This window comes from Neohortaea acidophila, assembly GCF_010093505.1.
Source record: "Neohortaea acidophila strain CBS 113389 unplaced genomic scaffold BDY17scaffold_11, whole genome shotgun sequence".
Lineage (NCBI taxonomy): Eukaryota > Fungi > Ascomycota > Dothideomycetes > Mycosphaerellales > Teratosphaeriaceae > Neohortaea > Neohortaea acidophila.
Window position 1 is genome coordinate 540971 of NW_022985520.1, and position 18387 is coordinate 559357.

Below are 18387 nucleotides of genomic sequence, written 5' to 3' on the forward strand. Positions count from 1 at the left end.
TGTGTTGTGGTCGCGGAGAGTCTAGGTTGGAGGGGGTGTTACCGATGCGCGTCAGTCATCGTGGACGGTGCAGGCTCTGAGGATGACTCTGAGGGTATTGTAGGGATGCGCTGATACTATTTGAGGGCCAGGCCAGGGAAGCGGGTGATGGTCGTGTTGGAGAGTCGTGATACAAGATGACGACGGATTCGTCTCAGGCGTTGCTAAATCCGGCTTAGAGTTCCCGCCGCAGGCGGCAGGCCAGGGCTCGTGCGGGATCCAAGCGAGCTTAATAAGACCTTCACCATCTTCACATCTTCCAGAACCGCAGATCGTCAATTGCATATGTCGATCATTGAACAACATTCAGCGTGTGGTGCTCAATGGTGCATCTCGATCACTCCTCGAACGATGACGGAAGTCAGTAACGGCACAACCAGCTAGCCTAGACGGCCACCACTTCGGGACAACGCCCGCCAGCGGGAAACAGCAAAAAGTGGCATGCGATCTCGAATTGGAACGCGATGCTGAGCTCACGTCCAATCACGCCTCCTGCCTAATGTACAAAATCACTTCCAACCTGGTGCACGTCCAAGAAATTGCCAACGCAGGGCGAGGAGTACTGGCCAAACAGCCCATCCCGACCGGAACTCTACTTCTCGAGAGCGACGGTCCAGCCGCGCACGTGGTTCACTGGCAATACCGAAAAGAAGTCTGCGCGCAATGCTTCCGTTACAATCTCGGCCGCACGCTGCCCGTAAAGCATGCATCGACCGGCAAGGTGTTTTGCAGCCCAGAATGTCAGAGCGCATGGATGAGCGAGCAGGGAGAGCTTGCTATTGAGGCGTGGGAGAAATTGTATGGCTTTGTCGCTTTGAAAGCGAATACGATTGTCCAGGACCATGTATTTGCGACGGTCTGCGCGCGACCAGATGCGATTGAAATCGAAGCCGCCTGGTCAAAAGGCGACAAGACTGTTGGCCAAATGCGGCAACAGCAAACCGCATCATCGAAGAAGAAAAGTCACCCGTTGGTCTCGTCGCAGAACATCGATCCCGACATCCTCGGCTTCCTCCTCTCAGGCCTCCTTCTGCAGCATCACAACCCCAACGCATGGGAAGCAGAAATGCTTCCCCTCGCCGCCGACCCCACGCCCTACACCAGCAACCGCGACCTCGAAGCACACGTCAACAGCTACATCCAGCTCGCCGCAATCCTGCCGCATCTCACGACAGACCACCACCTTACGAGCAACATCTGCCGCACACTCATCAGCACCGCCAACCACAACGCCTTCGGCCTCCGTTCCGCCGACGGCGACGAATATCTCGGCTACGGCGTCTATCCCTCCGCCAGCTACTTCAACCACTCCTGCTCGCCGAACATCTCCAAGCAGCGTGTGGGCGCTATGTGGGAGTTTCGTGCCGCGCGGGACATTGCTGTTGGCGAGCAGTGCTGCATCACGTACCTGGGCGGCGATGAGAAGCACCTGACCGTGCTCGCGAGAAGGGCTAGATTGGAATCCATCTGGGGCTTTGAATGCGCGTGTCCCCGGTGCTTGGAAGAGGATCGGGTGGGAGGGCAATAGACATCTCTTGGTATCATCACTATAGACAAAGTGCCAGATCGAGCATCCTCACCGCATCAATTTGTCCACCGCCCAGCCGACGTTCAGGCCTCTCAAGTCCCCATAATGCTGTCCAACGCCCAGGAACACGACTGGAATGCCGGTCGCATGCACCATGCTGACCAATGTCCCCACCATGTCTCCCACCGTGTCGCACTTGGAGATGATGAAGCCATCCATACCCACACCGTTGTTCCTCAATTGACCCTAGATTAAACATCAGCAAGTGCTTAGCAGGATAATGGCAGCACAACAACGAACCTTCGTATCGACAAACTCCTTTGCGAAGTTCCTCGCCTGAGCCACGCTGTCCGTGCCGACGAGCGCTTCTCCCACCATGAAAATCTTATCCGGGTTCGCCAGCTGTCCAAATTTTGTCAAAGAGCTCATCAGTCGCGTGTCGTTATGTCTCCTTCCCGCCGTATCGATGAGAACAACGTCGAATCGCTTGCCCTCGCCCGTGCCTGCGTACGTAACGGCATCACGCGCCACAGTCGCGGCATCCTTTCCGTAGCCCTTCTCGAACAGCTCCACTGTGCCAACCTGCTCGCGCTGCGAAAGCTCGCTCAAATTGCGCACGTGCACGCGCAACTGCTCGACGGCGCCGGAGCGGAAGGTGTCTGCTGCAACGACGAGGACGCGGAAATTGTTTTGGAGGAGGAAGTAGGCGATTTTGGAGAGGTTGGTGCTTTTGCCAACGCCGTTGACGCCGACAATGCTGATGACGTATGGCCGGCTTGTGGGGCCTGTGATAGTGTTGTTGATGTTGCGCAAGAGATCGAGGGATGAGGTGGGGGTGAGGATACGAGTGAGGGCCTTCGACATGCTTTCGTGGATGGTTTTGTCGATGGAGGTGAAGGAGGCGGTCTTTTGATCGAGTAGGTCGGTTTCAACGGAGGTGCAAAGTCGCTCAGCGGCTTCTCGCGCCACGTTCTTTTCGAGCAGATGCGTCTGCATTTGTTGAAGAGGTTGTTGGAGGTCGGCCTTGGAAAGAGTCTTGCCTCCAACAACATTCCGGAAGAGACCTGAGATCTTGGAACTTGCGGAGCTGAGAAGACCAGAAGATTCGGCGGAGGGGTCCGTCTTGGATGCTCGTGAGGTGGATTGAGACGAGAGGATGGCGTTAATTTCATCATCCAGGTCTTTCAGCACAAACTCGCCTTTGCGCGTGCGGGAACCCATCTCATCCGCGTTCACATCGGTCAGGTCGAAATCTCTGTCATCTTCGCCGGGCGCGCTCGTCGGGCCGGAGGCGCTATAGTCCAATACCTCGTCATCTCCTTCCACGATCCCGCCATCCGTGTCCCATCTTCGCTTCTGCTTGACAGAAGTCTTGCCACCCTTGGGCTTCCTCGCGGGGCTTTCGTCTCCGGATGAAGCTGGGGCAGAATTGCTGAGCATGGAGGAGTTTGCCTTCCGCGCACGCCGGGAAAACTTGCCCGGTCCGCCTTTGGCAACCAATACCCCTGAAACCGGCTGGCCTGCAGGAGTTCCAGGTCTTGACGTATCCGGTGTGGGGACTGGAGTTGCATCTGCACTTGTAGTGTCATCAATCACAGCAACGTCTTCCTTCTGGCGCTCGGGAATGGCAGGCTTCTTGAATGTGGCAGAAGCTGAGACAGGCAGTGGCGGAGGTTCATCCTCGCCAGCTGACACGGTACTTGACGGGGGTGTGAGCTCTGGAGGCCCAACATCCGAGTCTGGCTCACTGGGTCGGCGAGTGCTGCCAGTGTCGAGTCTTCTCACCAGCGCATCGAAAGTCTGGTTGAATTGCCGGGCGTCGATCGCCGTGACATTGGGGTTCTTCAGTTCAGGGGCAAACTGCTTGATGAACAGTGCGCGTACGGCCGTCAAGAGGCTGTCCGCCCAGCTCAAGTGTAGCAGACTTTGATAGACGGCCTATACTTGTGTCAACCGTCTTTCGTCTCGAGTCCTGTCTTTTCGATGCGGCGCTTACCCACCACAAATATCAGACCAAGATCCTTCCCAGTCGTCCATCGCAGTGTGTACTTGTCCTTCTTGTAGGGTGGGTTGGTGCCGCCGTCTTGTCCGCCAGCCTTCTGCCCGCCTCGCTCTTCAATAAAGACATCGTTGATGAGGCTGTTGATGACGTTGGAGGAGACGGGGGTGTAGTGCTTGCGCCACAGCACAATGCCCGAGGTGGTGATGATCTCGAAGGCGTCGAGCATCTTCGGTTGATGCTACGCGCCCGCACGCCGGTGGTGATGAGGTTGCCGGTGCTGCTCAGAGGATGGAGCTGGTGAATCTCGAGTGAAGCGGCGGACGGGGATGACCTCACGGCAGAATTTCCACGCGGCAGCGGGCGGTGAAGTTCAGCAAGCTGTCCCTTAATTTACTGCGCGTACCTTGAATTTCATGAGCCTCACCTTCACATGCTCGCCAGGCAGTCAATACCACTTCACCCTCCTATGCGTCCACCCGAATAGACCAGCAATACCGCCGACTCCCTTCCTTCACGATGCAGCGCCCAGCGTACTCCATCCCGCCCGCCAACAGCCCGCCCCTTCACCACCCCGTCCCCCAGCATGTATCGACAGTGCCCCAACTGCGATCACCCCCTCCGCCCTCTTCGCAAAACAGCCAGCAAGGTGGCTATGGCTACCAATCATCCCCTCCCCAATCTCAGCAGGGAGGACAGGCTGGTTACATGCAACCCGCATTCGGCGGCTTCATCAACGACCCAACCGCGCAGATGGGCTTGAAACTAGGCCAGAACATGGCCCAGGCTGGGCAGGACTATGTGGAGCAAAACGTATGTCGTATCAGGAGGAGGATCATATCACACTCACCAGAAACTAACTGGACCATTAGTTCAACCGCTACGTCAATGTCTCCGCGCTCAAACACTACTTCAATGTCTCGAATGGCTATGTCATGAAGAAGCTCTTCATTGTCCTCTTCCCCTGGCGCCATCGGCCTTGGAGTCGCCAGCAAGGCCGGATGAATTCGAATGGGCAGGGTGCTGAGTTTCTGCCCCCACGAGAAGACATCAACTCTCCCGGTAAGCCCTCGCTGCCCCGCGAATGTGCAAGGCAATCACTAATCGTGTGGGACGATGTCAGATATGTACATCCCCACCATGGCTTTTGTGACTTATATCCTCCTCACCACGCTCATCGCCGGCCTGAACGGCAAGTTTGAACCGCAACTCCTCGGCCTTACCTTCTCCAACGCCTCCGTCATCATCCTCCTCGAGCTCGTCGTGCTCTGGCTTGGCCGCTACTTCTTGAACATCTCCTCCGAATCCCAGATCTATGACCTGGTCGCCTACTCCGGCTACAAGTTTGTCGGTGTCATCACGACAGTAGGGTTGAGTGCAGTCTTCGCGGTGGGCAAAGACAAGAGTGCCAGTGGGACAGGATGGATTGGGTGGACGGTGTTTGCTTATACCTTTATGGCGAATGCCTTCTTTTTGGTGAGTCTTGGAGCATAGTCCATCCATCGGAGAGTGAGGATGGCATGGCTAATGATACCGTTACAGTTGCGGAGCCTGAAATACGTCCTACTACCTTCTGACAACTCGTCTGGTGGCCCGGGCATGCAGACGATTGCTCGCGGGCAACGAAGTCGGCGGACGCAGTTCCTCTTCATCTACAGCTACGTTGTGCAATTTGCATTTATGTGGTGGTTGACGGCGATGGACGTCAGTGGCGGCCCAAGCAGAAAGTGAGGCACAGTGGGTTTGGTTGATTCGGTCCAAGCATGCAGCGTTCGAGCGTGGTGTAGTCTAGCGATGCATATCTTTCAACAGGGGTGTAGGAAGATTGCAAACAAACAATCATGATGACATCTTACGTGCATTCTCGCGCGGCATGCGGAAGGAGGGGAATCCACCCAGCTTGCCCATCGCTCCTTCCTCCTCGAGTGCAAACATGAGAACAGCCGAGAAGATTCCAAACTCTAATGAGACTACACTCGATTGATGACGGAAGAGATGCCACAATAAGGAAGCCCAACACACCAGACTATCTTATCGATTTCCATTGCAGCATTGTCCAATTCGAAGACTCGAGCGTTCGTTCTACTCGTCAACGGCTCCGGTGGCCGGACCGAGACATCGTCACCGCCATCGCAACCAAAAGACAAACCCCATGATATACCACGACCGTTCAGGACATCCAGGACGTATCACTGCAGAGCTTTTAAGCAAGGCTTGCCTTACTAGACATCTCGGAGGTTGACAGTTCGAGGCGTCTGGTCCGGGATTGACCATCAGCGCCGAGGTCACACCTCTTGACATGGAAGTGCTGGTCCAAGCCCAGATATCCTGGCATCGAGTCTCGCTGCAACGCTACTTGAAATCGACTCATCACTCCGGTGACCTTGTCTATGTGTACTTCCCTCAACGAGCTGCGCTGTGCAAAGGCCGCTGCGCCATCGTCGCTCTCCACCAAAAAAGTCGATATGCAGGAGTACCTCGCTGCCGGACAGCAAAAAGATTTCAAGGCAGCAAAACAACAGAGCGAACGGTTGGTAGCAATCCAACATAACTCCCGCGGAGAGGCTACGATGGGAGTCAGTGGGGAGGTTCTAACACAGCAAGGACGAACTATCAGCCTACCTCGAACTCTCAACCTTGAGATGTCTAGTAAGGCAAGCCTTGCTTAAAAGTCTCACGCGCTAGCCAATTGTGCCACGCGGGATCTCTGCGAACTCTAATGCGCCGATTTGATGAATTGATCATATCACTGTGCAAAAATTTACCCGGAAAAATTCCGGGGTGGAGGTGATCTCCCGCCCCTTGGACGAAAACGCCCCGGCTTGGCACGAATCAGGCTCTGGCAACGTCGCAACGAGCATACGACACTTGCAAAGAGTTGAACTAGTAGCGAGTCTGAAAGGAAGCTGGCATTGCATACATAGCCAGCCATTGACCCTCTTCATGGCATTCAGACTTGGCTATGTACAGGGGATTCGGCACGGAAGCGGAGATCGCTAAATGATGCAAAATCAAGGGAACGGACATTTGCCCCCCAGCCTAAAACCCGTGCCCGCCGGAGTCCGTGATTTTCTTGGTATGTAAGCACCACGCCGTGGCGGGGCAGGCGAATGCCGAGAATGTCGAGGGGGCGCGTCACTGATTCCAGTGATGCTCTTATATCAATGTCTTTGATGGGACGCGACAGTAGGACAATCCGCCGTCATCCGCAGTTGCGTCGATGTCTATGATTCATGTTTCCGAGGCCATCCACCCCACCCCTCGTGCACAAAGTTCAGCTCGGGGGCTGAAATGGCGTAGATTTTAAGCAGCAATTAGAGTTTATGAAACAGGCGTGAGCGCAAAGCGAATTCGGGAAGCGCGACTGAGACCCGCCCGAACCCTGAACTTCCACCCTCTCGTGGGATTGTTTCCGTCCATCACTCCAATCACCACCATCGCCCCTCCTCCCCCCTCTTCTCCTCCATCTGCTCCATGCGCTGCGGCGACCCCGGGATACCTCCAATTCCTCGCCAGCAGCCCGCTCATGTCGCTCGACAGTAGTCGCTGAGGCTTACGCGAGGCCGGATAGCCACGGAAACCAAGGGGCGTGTCTCGGCGCATGAGACACTCGCTTTTCCATCGCGTGGATTGCACCCAGCACAACAGCAGTCATGGCGACGCCGAGTCAACAGGGAGCCCGCGAGCGCTCCATGCCGCCCAATCGACTAAGATGGGCCACGCAGCGAGTCAAGGGCGCTTCCGCGGCGAATAAGCGCAAGTCCATCTTCAATCGCCATCTCAGCCGGCGAGGCAGGGAAGAGTCGAAACGCGAGTCGAATGGCTCGGGCTCGCATGTCTTGCCGGGAACGGAGGCGCAGGATATGAGTTACAAGGAGGAAGGCGAGGGCAGTGAGGACGATCCGCCGTCGCCCGACAGCCGAAGAATCTACTTCAACGTGCCCCTACCCGACAGCGAACGCGATGAGCACGGCCACCCCATCCACCAGTTTGCACGCAATAAAATCCGCACCGCCAAATACACGCCGCTCACCTTCATCCCCAAGAACTTGTATCTCCAATTCCACAACATCGCCAACATCTTCTTCTTCGTCATCATCATTCTCGGAGTATGTCTTCCTCGAGCACATCCATTGCGAGGCTTCCGCTAACCCGCTCCTCCCAGATCTTCTCCATATTCGGCGTCACGAATCCCGGCCTCGCCGCCGTGCCTCTGATCATCATCCTTACCGTCACCGCTATCAAAGACGGCATCGAAGATGCACGGCGAAGCTCGCTGGACAATGAGCTCAATAACGCGCCTGTCCATCGACTCACTGACTGGGACAACGTCAACACCGTCGAAACTCGGATAAGTATGTGGCGGAAATTCAAAAAGGCCAACTCTCGCGCCGTTCTGTGGATCTGGCGAAGCATGAAACAAACCAAGAGAATGCACATGAGGAAGCAAACGAGCAATCTTGTTCCGGACCAGAAACTGGAGAAAGCTCTTGCGGCAGACGAGCGAAGAGGCAGCGTGTTGTCCGAGGATCTCCACTATGCACCCGATCCCGATGACGACAATGAGGGCATGGAAATGACCCCCGTCCAGTCTCCCGCGTTGAACTCGCGCACTAGTGGTGCCTCTCATTATGTCGATGCGCTTCAGTCACTCGACATTCCCAAGGACAGCACGGGCGAGCGCCAAACCCCCCGCCCCGCCAAGAAGAAGAACTACGGGAGCTTGATCAACCCTCGCAAAGAGGTGACGGAACAGGCGCGCTTCAAGAGGGACTACTGGAAGAATGTCCAGGTGGGTGACTTTGTGAGACTCCGCAACGAGGAACCCATCCCCGCCGACATCATTGTCTTGGCCACAAGCGAGACCGACGGCGCGTGCTACATCGAAACCAAGAATTTGGACGGCGAAACGAATCTGAAAGTTCGAACGGCGATCCATTCTGGACGAAAGGTCCGCCGAGCGCGAGATTGTGAAGCAACCGAGTTTACCATCGAGTCAGAGCCGCCTCACGCCAATCTTTACGCCTACTCCGCTGTCGTCAGATGGCAGCAGTACGATCCCAGGGACCCGCAAGCGCCACCCAAAGAGATGGCCGAACCGATTGGCATCAATAACCTGCTTCTCCGTGGCTGCACCCTTCGAAACACCGAGTGGATCCTGGGGGTCGTTGCTTTCACTGGCGAGGAAACTAAAATTATGATCAACTCGGGCATCACCCCCTCCAAGCGCGCGTTCCTCTCCAAGGACCTGAACTGGAACGTGATCTACAACTTCATGATCCTCTTCGGCATGTGCCTCACCGCGGGTTTGGTGGAGGGCACGACCTGGGCGAAACCAAACACTTCCATCAAGTACTTCGAATTCGGATCTTACGGCGGCACCGCTGCCGTCAACGGCCTGATCACGTTCTTTGCGGCCATGGTCTTGTTCCAAGACTTGATCCCCATCTCCCTGTACATCTCGCTCGAAATCATCCGCACTGCTCAGGCCTTTTTCATCTACTCCGACGTCTACATGTACTACGAGAAGCTCGACTACCCCTGCACTCCTAAAAGCTGGAATCTCTCGGATGATCTCGGCCAGATTGAGTACGTCTTCTCCGACAAAACCGGTACGCTGACGCAGAATGTGATGGAGTTCAAGAAGTGCAGCATCAACGGCGTACCGTACGGCGAGGCCTACACCGAGGCCTTGGCCGGGATGCGCAAGCGACAAGGCGTCAACGTGGAGGAGGAAGGGGCGAAAGCACGGGAACAAATTGCGCGTGACCGAGTGACGACCATCGAGGGCCTGCGAAATATCTACGACAACCCTTATTTCAGAGACGATGATATGACGTTCGTCGCGCCGGATTTTGTTGCCGACTTGCGCGGGGACGGTGGCGACGAACAGAAAGAGAAGTGTGAGAATTTCATGCTCACGCTCGCTCTCTGCCATTCCGTCATCACCGAGCGAACGCCCGGCGATCCACCAATGATCGAGTTCAAAGCGCAGAGTCCAGACGAGGCGGCGCTTGTTGCAACGGCTCGAGATGTCGGCTTTACGGTGATGGGACGGGAGAATGAACTAATCTTCGTCAACGTCCACGGCGAGGAACGGACCTTCACCATTCTCAACACCCTCGAATTCAACTCCACTCGGAAACGGATGAGCGCGATTGTGCGCATGCCGAATGGTAAAATTATTCTACTATGCAAGGGCGCCGACAGCATCATCTACTCCCGCCTCCGGCGCGGCGAACAGGCCGAGCTGCGCAAAACAACGGCCGAGCACTTGGAGATGTTCGCTAGAGAAGGCCTGCGCACGCTGTGTATCGCGCAGCGCGAATTGGATGAGGACGAATATCAGAAGTGGAATCTTGAGCACGACGCGGCCGCTGAATCAGTGCAGGATCGTGATGACAAGCTGGACGCGGTCGCCGACAAGATCGAGCGCGATCTGACGCTCCTGGGAGGCACCGCCATCGAAGATCGATTGCAGGATGGAGTGCCCGATGCAATCCAACTCCTGGCACAGGCGGGAGTGAAGCTTTGGGTGCTCACTGGCGACAAGGTGGAGACGGCGATCAACATTGGGTTCTCGTGCAACCTTCTCGACAACGACATGGATCTGATCATTTTGAAGGCGGAAGAAGACAATCTCGACCAGGCCGAGGAATTACTCGACAAGCACCTTGCGTCTTTCGGCAAGACCGGGTCGGACGAAGAGCTCAAGGCTGCACAGCAGAATCACGAAGCGCCGGCGCCCACTCACGCGCTTATCATTGATGGCGACACATTAAAGTTGGTGCTCGACGTCCGTCTCAAGCAAAAGTTCTTGCTCTTGTGCAAGGAGTGCCGGTCGGTGCTGTGCTGTCGAGTCAGCCCGGCGCAGAAGGCTGCTGTGGTTCGTCTCGTCAAACACGGACTGGAGGTCATCACTCTTAGTATAGGCGATGGTGCCAACGATGTTGCCATGATTCAAGAGGCGCACGTCGGTGTCGGTATTGCTGGCGAAGAGGGCAGACAGGCAGTGATGAGCTCCGACTACGCTATAGGGCAGTTCCGGTTTTTGACGAGACTCATGCTGGTGCATGGACGATGGAGCTACAGGAGATTGGCGGAGATGATTCCAAACTTCTTTTACAAGGTGAGTTGGGTTGCTGGACCCCGTTGACATCAGAGACTAACGCGTGTCATAGAACATTGTCTGGACGTTTGCGCTCTTCTGGTACCAGATCTACGACAACTTCGACTGTTCGTATGCTTTCGACTATTCGTACATCTTGCTGTACAACCTGGCCTTCACGTCGCTTCCCGTCATTTTCATGGGCATTCTGGACCAAGACGTATCGGACAAAGTCTCGCTAGCGGTGCCCCAGCTTTACCGCAGAGGCATCGAGCGCAAGGAATGGACGCAGACCAAGTTCTGGATCTACATGTTCGATGGTCTCTACCAATCCGTTATCGCCTACTACTTTGCATACCTCAACTTCCGGCCAGCAAACTTCTTGTCGGAGTCCGGACACGTCATCAGCGACTACCAGCGATTGGGTGTCTTCATTGCGCACCCGGTCGTCATCGTGGTGAACGTGTACATCCTGCTTAACACGTACCGATGGGATTGGTTCTTCGTCCTGATCACGGTCATCTCGATCCTGCTCATCTTCTTGTGGACCGGAGCGTACACCGCGTTTACGTCCAGCTTTACGTTTTACGAAGCGGCACCCGAAGTGTACGGCGCGCTGACCTTCTGGTGCAACCTCCTGCTGGCAGTCGTCATGTGTCTTGCGCCGCGATTCACGGCCAAGGCATTCCAAAAGATGTACTACCCACGCGATGTCGACATTGTTCGCGAGCAAGTCAAGCAAGGCAAATTCGACTACCTCAACGACGTGGACCCTGGTAGCGTCACTCCTGCTCCGGAGAAGCTGACCGCGGACTCTGCAAGTAGCACAGAGTACGGCAGTGGGCGGCCGCTTGGCTCAGGCCTGAAGGTTGAGCTCGCGGAAGACACCAGACCAATCTACCCGCCTTCCCTCGCCCCCACCAGCACCACACACAACACACGCACGGCAAACAACAGCGATAGTACCGGGTACACAGGCGGCGTGCGGCAAGACAGCATCGACCGCGCATTCCCATACGTGGGAGGCCGCACTGAACCGCCCACGCCGGCGGCAGAGCCGAACAACCTCAACCTCACCGCGCCCATAGGCCTCACCATGACCACCAGCAACTACTCCAATCCTTATCCGCCCACTCCAGCGTCCGAACGGATGCGGCCGAGCTTTGATCGGCCCCGCCCGAGTTTCGACAGAGTGCGGTCGAGCATGGATCGCGTGCGGCCGAGTTTTGAAGCTAGTCGCGACTTTACGTCGGCGTCGTACTTGACGCGCGTGGAGAGTAGTCAGTCGGGCCACATGCCGGCGCCTACTGCCGGGCCGAGTAAGATGAGGGAGGAGATGTGAGCCCGATTGGCATCAAGCTGGCAGTGATGAGAGTTGACGGCGTGGTGTTGATTGGTACATATGAACGGTCTTTTTGTCTATATGATGCGGGTGCTTTGCGCTGCTTGTGAGGGCTCTAGCATGGGATGGGACTGGGTGTGTCGCTGCTTTCATTTCCTGGATAGACGTGTTCGCTAGGAGTCCTGGGTTTGCATACGTGCCTTAGGGGATATGAATGAATGTAGCTTTGTCTGTCTTTAAAGAACTCCTGAACGCTCGTATAGTGGATTGAAGTGAATGAAGTGGAGGCTTGGCGTTCTATTCTGGCGTTGGGTTGCCATGGAGACGACTTCGCTTTGGCGAGGCACGTTTCAGGCCGCAACGCCAGGCCAACGCCAACACGACAACCCCGTCCACGCTTTTCCCTGCCGTCACTCTCCACAGTCCCACTCTTCCTGTTACATCACCCCGAACATACCAGATCACTCCAGCACTCATTCGATTGCTCCGCTCACTGCGCTCTCCACTGCTGCAATGGCGTCCAGCACGCCCAAGCCAGACTTCTCCATGCCCGTGCTGCCTCCCCTCATCCACACTCGCTCCACCAACGATGTCCACGAAGCCCCAATGACTCCTGGCCGGGAACACGAAGCCTTCATCTCGCCCGCACAAACTCCCCAGGGCAGTCCAAGCAAGAACAAGCTGCCGCCTGGCGCCTTCGACCTGCCCGATGTCTTCTCCAATGCGTTGAAGCTCCTCCCCGGTGGGCAGAGCAACGCCAAGCCTCTGCAGAGCAAACAGCAGGGCACCGCGTCTCCCATCAACAAAGCCGAGCAAGATCCATTCGCCAAACAGGATGTCAAGGCTGTTGCGCCCGGCAGTCCCCTCCGCAAGCAAGGGAAAGAGAACACGCCGCCCACTCATCGACCTGCTCAGCAGCAAGACAAGGGCCTCCTTACACAAGCCGCCGCCAGCAGACAAGAGCCTTATCGTGCGCGGGAAGATCATTCTCCCACCCGCCAGCCAGCAACTTTCGGCGGCCGACTCACTTCCGAGGAAATCGAGAAGCTGACGAGGCCCAATGTCAAGCGGTTGGCCAATGTCACTCAGCTCTACTTCCTCGACTACTACTACGACCTGCTCTCCTACACCCACAATCGTCAGAATCGTCTCCAAGCTTTCAAGGCGCACAATCCCGTCCCCACTCCCTCCATGTCTCAGGAGGAAGTCGAGAAGTACAACCAGCTCTGGACGCAGTATCTCGGTCACGAGCGCGCCAATGTCCGTCAGCGCCGAACGAGAATGAAGCATGGCGACTTTCAAATCCTCACGCAGATCGGCCAAGGCGGCTATGGACAAGTTTACCTGGCCTCCAAAAAGGACACGCGTGAGATCTGCGCGTTGAAGGTGATGAGCAAGAAGCTGCTTTACAAACTCGACGAGGTCCGCCACGTCTTGACCGAGCGCGACATCCTGACGACTTCTAAGAGTGAGTGGTTGGTGCGTCTCCTCTACGCCTTTCAAGACGACAACAGCATCTACCTCGCCATGGAGTACGTGCCAGGTGGCGATTTCCGCACTCTCCTCAACAATACTGGCGTCCTCCACAACCGCCACGCCCGCTTCTACATCTCCGAGATGTTCCTCTGCGTCGACGCCCTGCACAGTCTCGGTTACATCCACCGTGATCTGAAGCCTGAAAACTTCCTGATCGACGGCACGGGGCATGTCAAACTCACCGACTTTGGCCTCGCTGCCGGCTTCCTCGCCCCGGCCAAGATCGAAAGCATGCGCATCAAATTGGAGGAAGTGGGCAAGATGCCCGCTTCCGCCATCCCCTTCGGCCGACCCATGGAAGAGCGCACACTCAAGGAACGTCGTGAGGGCTACCGCAGCCTTCGCGAGCGCGACGTCAACTACGCCAAATCCATCGTCGGCAGCCCCGACTACATGGCACCCGAGGTGCTCAAAGGCGACGAGTACGACTTCACCGTCGACTACTGGAGCCTGGGGTGCATGCTGTTCGAGGCGTTGGCCGGCTATCCGCCGTTCGCCGGCTCGACGGTCGACGAAACGTGGTACAATCTCAAGCGCTGGCAGCAAGTGCTGCGCAAGCCGGAATACGAGGACCCCAACTACTTCCTCTCGCGGCGCACGTGGGATCTCATCACGCGCCTCATTGCGCCCAAGGGCAATCGGCTGCGCGGCATCAAGGCCGTGCAGAACCATGAGTACTTCAAGGAGGTGGCGTGGGAGCGTATTCGCACGGAGCGCGCGCCTTTCGTCCCCGAGTTGGACTCGGATACTGACGCTGGGTATTTTGACGATTTCAGCAGTGAGAAGGATATGGCAAAGTACAAGGAGGTGCTGGACAAGCAGGAGGCGTTGGAGAAGATGGCGGAGCGCGAGGGGGAGATGGGGAGGAGTTTGTTTGTGGGCTTCACGTTCAAGTGAGTTGTGGTTGTCTCCCTCGGTGTTATGTGGAGAATCTATGCTGACGTTGTGTTGTTCAGACATCGCAAGCCCCTCACCGACGAGGATGGGAAGCCGACGAGTCCGCGCAAGCCGCTGTCTGCTGTTGATGAGAGCTTTGGCACCATCTTCTAGCTTTGTGCCGTGTTTGAGCTGAACGAAGACTTCGACGTCGCGCATTGGGAAACGGAGTGATGGTGGGACGCAGCAAATGGAGGGTATAATGACTTTGTTTTACGGGACTGCGCTATCGGGGTACCTGTCTTGTTTTGTGAAGGAGTTGCGGCGTCAGACGGAGCAGGCTGGCAGGGTTGACGTTTTGTAAGACTAAGGTACTTTACGTTGAGTAACAGACGCGATGGAATGAAACTTGCCACATCCACAGTGTTGCTCTACCAGTGCCCCAACACCTACCACTTTTCCTTGAACGGCCGAATCTCCGTCTCAAACGTAAATGTCGACAGCGGCTGCGCATGCAATCCCCAATAAAACTCCGCAATGGCGGGCGGCTGCAACTTGCCATTCGGGCCCGCATCCTGCATCCAGCCCGCGGTGCCGGGCGTGTCGATTAGTCCGTCAATAACGACGTGCGAGACGTGCACGCCTTGCGGGCCGAACTCGCGCGCGAGGGCCTGCGCCAGGGCGCGCTGGGAGAATTTGGCGGCGGCGAAGCCGGAGAAGCCGACGGAGGCTTTGAGCGAGGCGGTCGCGCCGGTGAAGATTAGGGTGGGCGGGAGGTGGGTGCTGGTTGTTGTTGTTGTTGTTGTTGTTGTTGAGGTGGATGACGGGTCTGCGTGTTTGAGCAGGAGGGGCAGGACTGCTTGGGAGAAGTGGAAGGCGCCGATGCTGGGGGTGCTATTGTTAGGTTGAGGAGGAGGAGGGGTTGGCGTGGTTGATATCACTCACCCGCTCACGGAGTAGGGACGGGTGAAGTCGTCTTCCGTCAACTCCAGGAAGGGTTTTCGAGAAAAAGCACCGCTGGCGTTGAACACGGCTGCCTGTCGTCTCACGCATTAGGAATGGACATGGCCAATGGACACTGGAATCTCATACCGCACACGAAACATCACTTCCAAACGTCTTCTTGACCTGCTCAAAGGCCGACTTGACGCTGTCGCCCTGCGAGACGTCGGTAGAGATGCCCAAGGCCGTCTGTCCCGAGGCCTGGATTTCGTCGACGAGCGATTTGAAACTCGACTCTTTCCGCGCGAGCAGCACGACGGGATATGCCTTTGCGAAGCGGCGCGCCAATGCTGCGCCCGTGCCTTCGCCCACTCCGGCGATGACGGCGAAGAGTTTCGGTGAAGACATGGTGAGTGAGATGGAGTGAAGACGTGGGAGCGCGCGGTCGGAATGTGCTGTCATGCAGGATATTGATGTATTCACGCCGGCCGGAGCATGTCTTTATTAGGCATACTTTGAAGCTCGTCTTTGACTAAGCTCGGGGCTCCCTCTAGGGCGCTTCGGCGTTTCGCCTCTGGTTCGCGCTCCGGCACTCGCTAATGGCTTTGGTAAGCTGCGCTAGATTTGCTAAGCACCTTGGCGCCCTCCGCCCTAGGCCTGGCTCGAAGAAAGCCGGCCGAGTACGAACTGGCCGAATGTGGGATTACGAGAGCCTAAGGTAGCCTTGTGCTGGCCATCCCGGCTGTCCGTCCACCTCGTCATTGCAACGGAGTAAATATAAATACCCACGCTCTTCGCTCGGTACTGCACTCACCAACAGCAAAGCAAATCCCCCATTATCCAAATCAATCAATCACCCCCTCGAATCACTCCAACATGTCCAAAGTCTTCACCGTCTTTGGTGCGACTGGCAAGCAAGGCGGTTCCGTCATCGACGCCGTCCTACGCAATCCGGAACTGTCCAAAACCTACCGTTTGCGTGGTGTCACCCGCGATCCCACAAAGGGCAATGCATTGAAGCTCAAAGAAAAAGGCGTCGAGGTCGTGGCTGGAGATCAAAACGACCTGGCCAGTTTGCGCACAGCCGTGCGAGGCTCGTCCGCCGTCTTTGCCGTCACCAATTGTAAGATCCAAGTCACCGACGTCCGTTGCAATGCTCTTCCACTAACAATACCTTCCGCTTCAAGTCTTCGAAAGTATGAGTGGAGAGACCGAGTTCGCGCAGGGCAAAGCCATGGCCGACGCCGCCGCGGCCGAGGGCGTCGAATACTTCATCGCCTCCACCCTTCCCAACGCCGCCGTCGTGACCAACGGCGCCCTGGCGCACATTGACCACTTCAACAGCAAGGCCAAGATTGAAGAATACGCTCGCACCCTGCCCTTCAAGAGCGCCTTTTTCTGGCCCGCAATGTTTGCCCAGGAAATCAATGGGCACGATTTGATCCCCAAAAAGGTTCGTAGTGGCGTGGTGTGCTCCTCGCGCTCGAGCCCCTTCCACTGACACCTCTCATAGCAAGACGATGGCACCTACGCTCTATACTGCATCTGGGCACCAGACTCCAAGGTCCCTCTCATCGACATCGTCGCCGACACAGGCAAGTGCGTCGCGCAACTCCTCAAAGACCCCGAGCGATGGAACGGCAAGCGCATCTACGGCGCCGGCGGCTTCTACACCCCGACCGAAATGGCCGACATCCTCAGCAAGGAGACGGGCAAGACGGTCAAGTACGTGCAGCTTCCCGACAAGGTTTTCACGGGCTTCTTCCCCGAGCCGCTGCAAGAGGAGTTTTACGAAATGTTCATGCTCATGCGCGACTGGAAGTATTTTGGCCCCGAGGGCAAGGGAGCGGAGGCCGAGCTGGCGGATAGCCATGCTGCCATGGACGAGAAGCCGACTACATTTGCCGAGTTTGTTCGCAAGAACAAGTGGTTTGATTAGACGTGTGTGTATTGATAAGCGGATCTTAAATATATTTGAGTGAACAATGGCATCTCTATACTATATATCCTGGGCTTCAGCCTCGTTTGGGTGTCCATAGAGTGCAAAGTGTACTACTTCCGCTCGTGTTCCCCTACCTTCTGAGATCTCCTCGCATGTTAAGTAATTGACGATCGTTCGTTGCCAGATGCCAGAGTCATCTCGTTAACGAGCCCGTCGAATGCGTGGAAAACCTAGCACATCGTCACGAGCGATCACACCCATCAGCCAAGGAGCCATGAGAGTCACTTCAAGAAACCAACAAACGATCAAATCAAATTCTTTACGAAAAACAATCTGAACTCTATACAAAGGACGCCCTCAGTCCTTCTTAGCATCCGGATTCATCGTCCCAAACAAATCATACTCCGACCAATCCACCGTCGGCGCATTCCCCGTAATCTTCCACTCCCCCTCCACCTTCGCATAACTCTGATGCACAACCCCATACCCATGCCCCTTATTCACCACCTCCTTCAACCCCTCATCCGCATACCGCTGATGCGCAACCCGCAGCTGATGCGAGCCCCTCACGCTCCCATCCGCCTCGACTCCACTCCACCGCGACACGCCAACGAGGTGCTGCGTTTTGACGCGCGGGTCGCCAATGACTTTCGGACTGGCGTGGATGGCGATGAACTCGTCGGGGGAGAGGCGTTCTTTGAGCGGGCCAGCAGGGCGCGCATGTCGAGCGTGATGGCCGGGGCTAGACAGGGCTTCAGCCGCGCCCAGTCTTGCTTGTCGTAGCTTTCCGCCCATTCGAAGAGGAGGTTGTTGAGGGCGATGTAGTCTGTGATGCTGAGGGGTGTGGATTGAGATGCTGACGAGGAAGACATGGTGGAGTGTGGTCGATGGGGGTTGATGATGCGATTGAAGATGAAGACGGTGCGAGCTCACTCGAACTCGTCCTGGGAAGCGAACGGATAACCACTTATATACCTCATCTGCCCTCGCAAGTGCATGTTGCCAAATTGACAATCCACTAATTCTAAGCGCGGGCCTGTTGGATGGCCGAAGAGGCGACACGAGGCGCACTCGC

At 56.3% G+C, this 18387-nt stretch overlaps 8 protein-coding genes across 8 annotated transcripts; 5 read left to right on the top strand and 3 right to left on the bottom strand.

Moving 5' to 3' along the window:
* Window positions 1-312: 312 nt before the first annotated feature.
* Window positions 313-1570, top strand: BDY17DRAFT_304226 (uncharacterized protein; the record flags this gene model as incomplete). The annotated part of the gene is made up of 1 exon (XM_033734693.1): window positions 313-1570. The coding sequence occupies exon 1, from the start codon at window positions 539-541 to the stop codon at window positions 1565-1567; it is 1029 nt and encodes a 342-aa protein (XP_033586151.1). The 5' UTR covers window positions 313-538.
* On the bottom strand, window positions 1571-3877 carry BDY17DRAFT_304227 (signal recognition particle, alpha subunit, N-terminal-domain-containing protein). The gene is made up of 3 exons (XM_033734694.1): window positions 3568-3877; window positions 1868-3505; window positions 1571-1813 (listed from the first exon to the last, which is right to left on the bottom strand). The coding sequence occupies exons 1-3, from the start codon at window positions 3793-3795 to the stop codon at window positions 1616-1618; spliced, it is 2064 nt and encodes a 687-aa protein (XP_033586152.1). The 5' UTR covers window positions 3796-3877; the 3' UTR covers window positions 1571-1615.
* A 76-nt stretch (window positions 3878-3953) lies between these two features.
* BDY17DRAFT_41739 (YIF1-domain-containing protein) lies at window positions 3954-5484 on the top strand. The gene is made up of 4 exons (XM_033738364.1): window positions 3954-4379; window positions 4439-4628; window positions 4690-5042; window positions 5109-5484. Exons 1-4 carry the CDS (start codon window positions 4086-4088, stop codon window positions 5295-5297), a joined length of 1026 nt encoding a protein of 341 aa, XP_033586153.1. The 5' UTR covers window positions 3954-4085; the 3' UTR covers window positions 5298-5484.
* A 1502-nt stretch (window positions 5485-6986) lies between these two features.
* BDY17DRAFT_286374 (aminophospholipid-translocating P4-type ATPase) lies at window positions 6987-12409 on the top strand. The gene is made up of 3 exons (XM_033732126.1): window positions 6987-7675; window positions 7732-10695; window positions 10748-12409. Exons 1-3 carry the CDS (start codon window positions 7220-7222, stop codon window positions 12014-12016), a joined length of 4689 nt encoding a protein of 1562 aa, XP_033586154.1. The 5' UTR covers window positions 6987-7219; the 3' UTR covers window positions 12017-12409.
* Window positions 12410-12529: 120 nt separating this feature from the next.
* BDY17DRAFT_256771 (kinase-like domain-containing protein) lies at window positions 12530-14602 on the top strand (the record flags this gene model as incomplete). The annotated part of the gene is made up of 2 exons (XM_033731626.1): window positions 12530-14445; window positions 14509-14602. The coding sequence occupies 2 exons, from the start codon at window positions 12530-12532 to the stop codon at window positions 14600-14602; spliced, it is 2010 nt and encodes a 669-aa protein (XP_033586155.1).
* Window positions 14603-14877: 275 nt separating this feature from the next.
* On the bottom strand, window positions 14878-15778 carry BDY17DRAFT_318927 (oxidoreductase; the record flags this gene model as incomplete). The annotated part of the gene is made up of 4 exons (XM_033736232.1): window positions 14878-15211; window positions 15254-15313; window positions 15374-15465; window positions 15521-15778. 4 exons carry the CDS (start codon window positions 15776-15778, stop codon window positions 14878-14880), a joined length of 744 nt encoding a protein of 247 aa, XP_033586156.1.
* Window positions 15779-16075: 297 nt separating this feature from the next.
* BDY17DRAFT_304243 (uncharacterized protein) lies at window positions 16076-17376 on the top strand. The gene is made up of 3 exons (XM_033734695.1): window positions 16076-16493; window positions 16558-16823; window positions 16884-17376. Exons 1-3 carry the CDS (start codon window positions 16247-16249, stop codon window positions 17307-17309), a joined length of 939 nt encoding a protein of 312 aa, XP_033586157.1. The 5' UTR covers window positions 16076-16246; the 3' UTR covers window positions 17310-17376.
* A 253-nt stretch (window positions 17377-17629) lies between these two features.
* BDY17DRAFT_304245 (Scytalone dehydratase-domain-containing protein) lies at window positions 17630-18379 on the bottom strand. The gene has a single exon (XM_033734696.1). The coding sequence runs from the start codon at window positions 18105-18107 to the stop codon at window positions 17670-17672; it is 438 nt and encodes a 145-aa protein (XP_033586158.1). The 5' UTR covers window positions 18108-18379; the 3' UTR covers window positions 17630-17669.
* Between the last annotated feature and the right edge of the window lie 8 nt (window positions 18380-18387).